The sequence below is a fragment of the Schistocerca piceifrons genome, chromosome 2 (assembly GCF_021461385.2).
Source record: "Schistocerca piceifrons isolate TAMUIC-IGC-003096 chromosome 2, iqSchPice1.1, whole genome shotgun sequence".
NCBI lineage: Eukaryota > Metazoa > Arthropoda > Insecta > Orthoptera > Acrididae > Schistocerca > Schistocerca piceifrons.
This window is the reverse complement of record NC_060139.1, coordinates 1075805070-1075815009: the sequence shown is the minus strand read 5'-3', so window position 1 is coordinate 1075815009 and position 9940 is coordinate 1075805070. Positions and strand designations below refer to the sequence as shown.

Sequence of the window (9940 nt, the reverse complement as noted above, 5' to 3'; positions counted from 1 at the left end):
GACAACAACGTCCCTGTAATGGACTGTTCTGCACAGAGTCCTAACCTGAATCCTATAGAAACCTTTGGGATATTTTGGAACGCCGACTTCGTGCCAGGCCTCACCGATCGACATCGATGCCTCTCCTCAGTGCAGCACTCCATGAATAACGGGCTCCCATTTCCCAAGAAACCTTCCAGCGCCTGAATGGAGAAGCTCTCATCAAGGCTAAGGGTGGGCCAACACCATATTAAATTCCAGCATTGCCAATCGAGGGCGCCAAGAACTTTCACGTGACTTTCAGCCAGATGTCCGGATACTTTTGATCACATAGTGTCATTTGTTAATCTGCACAGATGAACCGTATGTTATGATGCAGCAGCCCTCATCAAATCTCTATATACTGACTGTTTATGGAGCCGCACCAATGCCATAAAGCAGGCACACTAATTCTCTATCGAGATAACATTTGAGACCACACTATGCACACCATTAGCCCGCCACAGGGCTGCATCTGCATCTACACAGTACTCGCATATGTTTGATATGAGTGCCAACAAACTCCACATTCTGTGATCCATTCACTTCATCATTGATTACGCCAATAACCTACTTGTTTTCTGGTATTATTTCAAAAGGATTATTAGCTGGGTGTCCAGAAGTGTTCAGTTCTTCAGGAGTATCTAATTGTTTCACATGGATCCCTGCCTTTAACCCAGTAGATTAAACTGACTACATCCATACAATGTAACTTGGGATTGACGAAGTTTGGCTTCGCAAACTCATACTGAAAGCGGTACATGTGGAGTTTGGAGAGGTCCACAACACACATACCAATCTAGACAGCCTTCATGGACTGCATTGGAATCTAGGACATCTCTACAGTCTTTCATCAACATGGAAATCCATGACAACATTGCTCGGAGTAATTTTTGCGGGTGATTCTAACATTCCATACCAAATCTGTGGCATTACTTAATGTTTTTACAGGGCAGAATACGAGGTGTATTCAAGTTCTAAGGCCTCCGATTTTTTGCTCCGGACTGGAAAGAGATAGAAACATGCGCATGGTTTTAAAATGAGGCAGCGTTCATTGTCAATACGTCCCAGAGATGGCAGCACCGTACGGCAGATAGAATTTTATCGCCAGCAGCGAGAATGAGAACTGTTTTAAATACTTAAAATGGTGACTTTTCCTTACTTTAACAGCGTGCAATCATTCGTTTTCAGAATTTGGTGGTGTGAAACCAACTGAAATTCATCGACAGTTGAAGGAGACATGTGGTGATGGAGTTATGGACGTGTCGAAAGTGCGTTCATGGGTGCGACAGTTTAATGAAGGCAGAACATCATGTGACAACAAACCAAAACAAACTCGGGCTCGCACAAGCCGGTCTGATGACATGATCAAGAAAGCGGAGAGAATTGTTTTGGGGGATCGCCGAATGACTGTTGAACAGATCGCCTCCAGAGTTGGCATTTCTGTGGGTTCTGTGCACACTATCCTGCATGATGAGCTGAAAATGCGAAAAGTGTCATCCTGGTGGGTGCCACGAATGCTGATGGACGACCACATGGCTGCCCGTGTGGCATGTTGCCAAGCAATGTTGATACGCAACAACAGCATGAATGGGACTTTCTTTTCGTCGGTTGTGACAATGGATGAGACGTGGATGGCATTTATCAATCCAGAAACAAAGCGCCAGTCAGCTCAATGGAAGCACACAGATTCACCGCCACCAAAAAAATTTCGGGTAACCGCCAGTGCTGAAAAAAATGATGGTGTCCATGTTCTGGGACAGCGAGGGCGTAATCCTTACCCATTGCGTTCCAAAGGGCACTACGGTAACAGGTGCATCCTACGAAAATATTTTGAAGAAGAAATTCCTTCATGCACTGCAACAAAAACGTCTGGGAAGGGCTGCACGTGTGCTGTTTCACCAAGACAACGCACCCGCACATCGAGCTAACGTTACGCAACAGTTTCTTCGTGATAACAACTTTGAAGTGATTCCTCATGCTCCCTACTCACCTGACCTGGCTCCTAGGGACTTTTGGCTTTTTCCAACAATGAAAGACACTCTCCATGGCCGCACATTCACCAGCCGTGCTGCTATTGCCTCAGCGATTTTCCAGTGGTCAAAACAGACTCCTAAAGAAGCCTTCGCCGATGCCATGGAATCATGGCGTCAGCAATGTGAAAAATGTGTACGTCTGCAGGGCGATTACGTCGAGAAGTAACGCCAGTTTCATCGGAAAAAAAATCGGAGGTCTTAGAACATGAATGCACCTCGTATAATGCTCTTTGTTCCCCGGCTGTGTCCAGAGAGCCCACTCCCACAAAAGGGCTCCATCCCAAAGTTAATATATTGGCACCTGACTTCATCATGCAAATGGGCGAGATACGCCAGTTCTAAGGCCAAGATCTTTCTTTCACCAGCATCCCCACCTGGTTCACGGATCTTATCCTTTAGACTGGCAGTTTCTCCTTCACACATTCATCGGGACCCTGGAAATGGCTGGCTCTGTTGTGCGGCGAACCCACAGAGGTGGTTTACATCTAGGTAAATGATTTTAGATAAATCATTATATCGCTTGTACTACTCGTCACTCATCCATGAGTTACTCATCTTGGCGTACTGTGCAGTCACTGGGAAAGTTTCCCATGAATTCTGCGTTCATAGAAGAGCAAGATGTCAACACCAGTCAACTGTTCAATGCTGACATATTCCGTTCAATGCTGACATTGCGTGTACCGAATCCCACGAAAGACCTGGCATGAAGAAATAGAAAGTAGAACTACTCTAAAATGTACGTGAGGAAGCGTACATTGCTATTAGTCTATAATCTAGCATATTCTCCTAAACAATGGACGCTAAACTTTAGACGAAAATTCCCATCTTGCTCATCCTCCACTTCCATTATTGCAGTGCCCATTAGTATACCGGACAGTGTGGTTATGTCAGGCAATGCCGTTTCATAGAGTGTCTCCAACAAATCCAGGATTTCATGTGGACAGACCCCCTTCTTTATCACAAACTGAAACCTTGCATCATTGGAATATGTAGTCTGGTGATATGCATGGCTTCCTGAGGCGAAGACTCTGAAGAGAGACGTTCACGAGGCAAAGCGGTTCCACGAATTAAAGCAATATATTTGATGTGGTTCTCTTGAAAGATGAAATATTCTTTCCAATGGTAGCAGGAATGAGTAACCCTATCACCTTTCAACCCAGAATCAACCAAGTGTTGAACGAGTAAGTGGGCATCACGCCTACTCAAATTGTGAAAGAGGATGGAGACGAGCTTGATAGTTGGCTCTAAGTTGCATTAGTTGTGAGATGCACTGTGGAACCTCCCCCATATATCACTATGGTCTCTACAAGGACTTTCGTCTTCTCTATGCAATGGCAGCCCACCAACACGACGATCGGCTGGCTGCTCATACATGGCATCATTGATCTACGAGTCAGTCACGAAAATGATGTTGCGATAAATCCCATCAACTTCCATACCAGGTTCTCGAGCTAAGCCAACCACCGTCTCACAGGATTATTCCCGACATGTGAATCAAACTGGTGATACGAGTCATACGACTATACAAGTTCATATTCTGCTGAGTATGGTGGTAAATGTTCTGTGACGACTGTATGGGTGGCAGTGGGGTCATAATCACAAACGTGTCACAGGAGCTAGAAGGCACTAAGTCTGTATACGCAATGAAGGAACATTGGATCTGGTAGTGGATGTTCTTGACCTTTAAGGACAGCAGGCAATTCCACACAAGGCTGTTCCTGGCTCGAGCAAACTATGAGGTGTCCTCCTAGATAATATCTCCTTGTGAAAGATGTGACGCATCTGTGACAAATGTCTTGTACCAAAATGTTTTGATAAATCAGGAGCGACATTCTTTTGATTCACAAGCAGTGCTGCTTCCCAATATTTAATAGTTGCACGAAATCTACATGTTTGGGGTGCCAAGGGAGCAAATTTTGAAAAGTAGAGTGGTCCAACTACTTTATGCTTTACTACCTTTTTTTGCAATGTGTGTTCATGGTCATCTTCTGGCTTTCTATTAACTCCAAGTCTGTAAATATAAACCGAATGTTAAGTGTACTCCCTCACGAATTTTGAAATGTTGGGGTTGTTTTGTTTGGGGGAGGAGACTAGACAGCGAGGTCATTGGTTTCATTGGAGTAGGGAAGGTAGTCGGCCGTGACCTTTCAGAGGAACCATGCGAGTACAGTGTGCATTTGAAATGTCCTGGAGTTTTATTAAGAACGAAATGGCTTAGAAATTTTAATGGCCATGGCCATTAGACATATTTTAATTATTACAAATGACTGCATTTGTTGGGTAATTTCTATTGCCAGCCAAAAGTGACCTTGGAAAGTAATATTCATCCCTATCATCTTGAGTCTGGACATTAATGTGTCCTTTTTCTTTTACTGGCAATAGCTTCAGAAGGAGGATGAAACTGGACCTCACCTCCATTAAGTAGATCAGAGATATATAAGCACGTACCGAGGTGTACATGGCTGAATGCATTACCTAACCCCCCTTCCTGAACGCTGAAAACAGTGATTGAGTATGACTCTTGATACACTTCCAAACCCGCCTGCTACTTGGCAGCCATTTCTCACCCAAATTTGGTTGTTGGTCTTCTCTTCAGCATCGCTACGGTCCTTTGTAGGGTGCTCAAGCAGAGTTCAGAACTGTGTTACACTTCATGGAAGTATACCACATGTAGTTACCATTTAAGAGAGCATCCTTTCCACAATAGATTCACAAGCATTGTGGGAAGTTGCAGGGTATTAGCAGTCCACATTCGAGTTATCAATGAACCTTTGTGAAATTCTGTCCCAGAAGTGATAGCAACCATAATATTTAAATGCAGTTGCAGGGCGTATTTGGTAATCTGTTACAGGGTGGGCAGGGGTATAACTGTTGCTACACACAGAATAATGTCGAAGCCAGGTCCAATGCAGTGTAGGTCAATGATAGGGAATGCGACAGTCCAGGGTACAGCTGCATTGTCGAAAGAGTTGGTATCACCAGTTAGTACCACGATGATGATGGACCTGGCGGTAGTGGTGTTTGTGGGCACAGTTTCCGTTTGTTTTGTTTTTGGGAAGAAAAACACCTAGGATTATATGCGCCCGTGTCAGAAATGTAAAACACGAAGACGAAAAAGGAGTTAAAAACGACTAAACGTTAAGCCCAATCAACGGAAAGAAAGACAGCTAAAAACATGGACTTCGAGAAAGGTCTATAAAATACGCCCTAGAGACAAAGGAGGTCCTGAACTAAATTTCTGAACTGAAGATTGAATTTTCTTCTCCATATATCTACGACAGAAAAACAAAACGCGGTTGCCAACCCATAAGTCGTTCGCTAAAACGGCCAATAGCTCAGACGGCAAATATAAATGAGAATGCTGGCAGTTTAAAAAAAAGGGCATTCTATCAGGAAATGTTGAACCGTCAAAGGTTTAGGGCAATCAGCACAGTAGTGGGATCCCCACTTAATTTGCGATGGCTAGAAATATAGTGCCCAATACGCAACTTACAGAAGATGATCTCTTTCTGGCGAGAAAGCCGAGAGGAAGTCCAAGCTGCTGGGGCATGTTTAATTCCCCATGACCAGTGGAGATGCTAAAGTGACACCAACTGCAGACAGACAGCAACGCCAGAGGACGGTAAGAATTTGCACAACGACCTGCAGAGAACTGATGATTGGTGCAGGCTCTGGCAGTTGAACATAAATGAATGTAACATGTTGCGCATACATAGGAAAACAATCCACTGCTGTACAACTACACTATTGATGACAAACAGCACGAGACAGCATCTGCCGTAAAATAACTAGTCGTAACTATCCAGAGGGACGTTAAGTGGAATGACCATATAAAAAAAGACATGGGGAAAAAAGCAGACACCAGACTCCGTTTCACCCGAAGAATCTTAATGAAATATAACGGATCCCCGAAAGAAGTGACTTATAAGCCGCTTCTTCTCCCGATTCCTGAGTATTGTTCATCTATCTGGGATCCCTATCAGGTAGGAATGATAGAGGAGATAGCGATGATCCAACGAAGAGCGGCACGTTTCGTCACCGGATCGTTTAAATAGCGAGGGCGCATTGCGGAGATGCTAAACAAACTCCACCGGCAGATGTTAGAAGAGAGGCGTTGTGAATCACGGATAGAGTTACTATTTAAATTTCGGGACAGCACTTTTCAGGACGAGTCAGACAACATATCACTGCCTCCACATCCATTTCTCGTATGGATTATGAGGAGAAAATTCGAGAAATTAGAACCATACACTATTCGCGAGTGGAACAGGGCTGCATGGCTCAGATAGTGGTGCAGAAAGTACCCTCCACAGCACACCATTACATGGCTTGTGGAGTATGATATAGATAAAAGATCATATGAGGAACTGGAAGAACTAGCAGGCCAAGGAATGAGGACTGAAGCTGTGGCACAGCAGCGTCAGCACCTCGTTTCCAATCAGACCGATGTAACCAGGGACCCACATAAACATCATAGTGGCTCCATGAAGTGAAACCATTCCTGGACTCATTGCACTAAGGGATGGATGGTGTACAGCACATAGAGGCTCTGTAGGGCACAGAGGATAGGAGCACATGACGTTATTCAAAAGCCTACATCGCTGCATGTACTGATGCTGGCTGAAGAGCTCTATTGTAAATACTGCGCAGTGTTCCAGAAGCCGATACTGAAAAACGTCAGCGCCAGTGACGATGGCACACTCGACACAAAGGTCAGTCTGAGAACCATCAGTATACTTAAAGGTACCAAGGCGAAGTTTTGTGACGAGAAACTTTTGAGAATATAGAGGGTCTGGAGTAGTGTCTTACTTATGAGAGTAGAGGGAGTCTGGAGTAGTGTCCCTTGGAAGAGAATGAACTACGAGTTGAACACGGGCAACTGCACAAAGCCAAGGTGATGAATACTTAACACCCACTGGGAAAGTAGCAAGTGGCATGAAGTTATCTTGACGGAGCAATAGCCAAAACAGACTCAAGGAGGCAACAGAAGAGGGATGTGTCCCTTACTGGCGATCAAAGGAGTCACCGAAGAAGGTGGCATAGGATGGATGGCCGCGCCATGGCAGACAAACGGCAGGCGTATTTTCCAGGGAGAAAGTCACGGCGGTATGACACAGGTAGTTCAGTTGCTTCGGAAAACCATCTCAGTCTGGCTAGTGGAAAAGGTGCCACTGGCGAAGCGGGTGCCACGGTGGTGGATAGTACTGAGACAGTGTAAGAGAGACGGACATGGAGATTCATGAACGAAACACCTGTAGTCTAGTTGCAAACGTACAAGGAACCCCTAAAAACAGGGGGGTGATCCGTTCCGCCAAGAAACTACCACTGCAGATGAGACTTTCAGCGGTAGAACTATTTTGTACAGATCGCCATATTGCACTGACCGTTCAACCACGCTAAAGTGGTCTACAGATCGTCAAATACATCCCACATACTCACCGCGCCACAGTGCAGCACCAGCGGAGGAAACTGCCGCTGTAAACGCGGCCCATTTTTTTTTTTTTTTGTGGTTTTAGGGCGCAAAACTTCTATGGTCATTAGCGCCCAGCCCGTGACGTAGGAAACAGGAAAAAAACGAAATTTAAAATCAGCAGCAATGGGAACAAAGTCATAAAATTTGAGAAACTAAAGGCAGAAGGAATGCTTAAAAACACACTATAGAAAGGGGTTGGTTGTCCCCCCAAAAAAAAAGCTTCAAATGACTGACGTCATTTCACTGTCACTAATAAACTGTAGAACGCGGTCAGCTGAGCGCGTGTCATCTGCTAAAATCCACGATAGATCAGGCGATAGCTGTAGACGGGAGCGTAACGGATTAAAATAGGGGCATTCAATTAAAAGGTGTCTGACCGTCGAGAGCTGAGAGCAGTGGGGACAGAGTGGGGGAGGATCACCGCTTAAAAGATGTCGATGACTAAAAAGACAGTGCCCTATCCGGAGTCTAGCTAAAATTACCTCCTCCCGACGACGCGTTCGGGAGGAAGAGGTCCAAGCGCTAGGAAGGGCTTTCACTTCCCGCAATTTATTATGGGGAAGTGTTGACCAATGCGCATGCCATAAATGAGCAGTTTGGCGACATAAACCGCTCCGGAGATCGGTAAACGGAAGAGACTGAATAGCTGGCCGAGGAAGAGAGACTGCAGCCTTGGCCGCTATATCGGCCGCCTCATTCCCACAGATACCAGCGTGTCCCGAGAGCCAGAGGAACGCCACTGAGACGCCCCCCAGGTGGAGCAAGCGCAGACAGTCCTGAATCCGGTGGACCAGAGGGTGCACAGGGTAAAGAGCTTGGAGACTTAGGAGAGAGCTGAGAGAATCTGAGCAGATTACGCACTGTATCCGCTGATGGCGGCGGATGTAGTGGACAGCCTGGAGAACAGCGTAAAGCTCCGCAGTATAAACCGAACACTGGTCGGGAAGCCGAAAGTGATTTGGGGTGTCGCCAACTATATAGGCACTCCCTACAGCTAACGATGTTTTCGAGCCGTCAGTGTAAATAAATGTGGCTTCCGTCATTTGCGCACATAGAGCAGCAAATGCCCGACGGTAAACAAGTGTAGGGGTACCATCCTTGGGAAATTGACATAGGTCTCTGAGCAAGTCGATCCGGGGACGGAGCCAAGGCGGTGCTGTACCCCAAGTTGTGAAGAAGGTTTTAGGAAAGCGGAAGGAAAGAGAATGGAGCAGTTGACGGAAGCGGACTCCCGGGGGTAGTAGGGAGGAGGAGCGGCCTGCATACCTGACATCAAAGGAGGCGTCGAAAAAAAGGTCATGGGCTGGATTAGCAGGCATGGAAGACAGATGGCTAGCATAACGACTCAGAAGGACTGCCCGCCGATTGGACAGCGGAGGTTCAGCAGTCTCAGCATAAAGGCTTTCCACAGGGCTGGTGTAAAAAGCTCCAGACACTAAACGTAATCCACGGTGGTGGATAGAGTCGAGACGCCGAAGAATAGACGGCCGAACAGAGGAGTAAACTATGCTTCCATAATCCAATTTCGAGCGCACTAAGGCGCGATAGAGGCGGAGAAGGACCACTCGGTCCGCTCCCCAGGAGGTACCATTCAGGACACGGAGGGTGTTAAGGGAACACAGACAGCGAGCCGAAAGATAGGAAACGTGGGAGGACCAGCACAGTTTTCTGTCAAACATAAGACCCAAGAATTTAGCGACGTCGGAAAACGGAAGGTTGACAGGACCTAGATGTAAGGAGGGCGGAAGAAACTCCTTACGTCGCCAAAAATTAACACAAACGGACTTACTGGGTGAGAAACGGAAGCCGGTTTCGATGCTCCACGAGTGGAGGCGATCGAGACATCCTTGAAGACGTCTTTCAAGAAGGCTGGTCCGTTGAGAGCTGTAGTAGATCGCAAAATCGTCTACATAGAGGGAGCCCGAGACATCAGGAAGGAGACAATCCATAATTGGATTAATGGCAATGGCAAACAGTTCAACACTCAGCACGGAGCCCTGCGGTACCCCGTTTTCTTGGGAGAAAGTACGGGAGAGAGTAGTGTTCACCCGCACCCTAAATGTGCGCTCTGCCATAAATTCGCGAAAAAAAAGGGGCAGCCGGCCTCGAAAGCCCCAAGAGAACAGTGTGCGGAGGATGCCTGTCCTCCAACAGGTATCGTATGCTCTCTCCGTACAAAGAGAGAACGTGTATCCAGAAAGGGAAAGACGGACGGCGACAGCTTGGAAGGAACTGTTTAAGGGGATTGGGTGATAATGGGGAGTATCATGGAGAAGAATCATGAGTCCTCCATGAGCTGGAGTGCCTTCAACAGAGGGGAGGTCATATCGGACGGACTGAAAATGAGGGAGAACAAAGCGGTCATGGGGATGCAGCTTTGTTTCCTGAAGACAGAAGATGACCGGCGAGTAGG

The 9940-nt window shown here is 46.4% G+C and overlaps 1 protein-coding gene across 1 annotated transcript in view; it reads left to right on the top strand.

The window, feature by feature from the left end:
* Positions 1-5616: 5616 nt before the first annotated feature.
* LOC124776133 (trichohyalin-like) overlaps positions 5617-9940 on the top strand; it is a 9173-nt gene continuing 4849 nt past the window's right edge. Inside the window, exon 1 of the mRNA XM_047250969.1 lies at positions 5617-5676. Coding sequence (XP_047106925.1) covers positions 5617-5676 — 60 coding nt within the window. The remainder of the gene's footprint in view (positions 5677-9940) is intronic.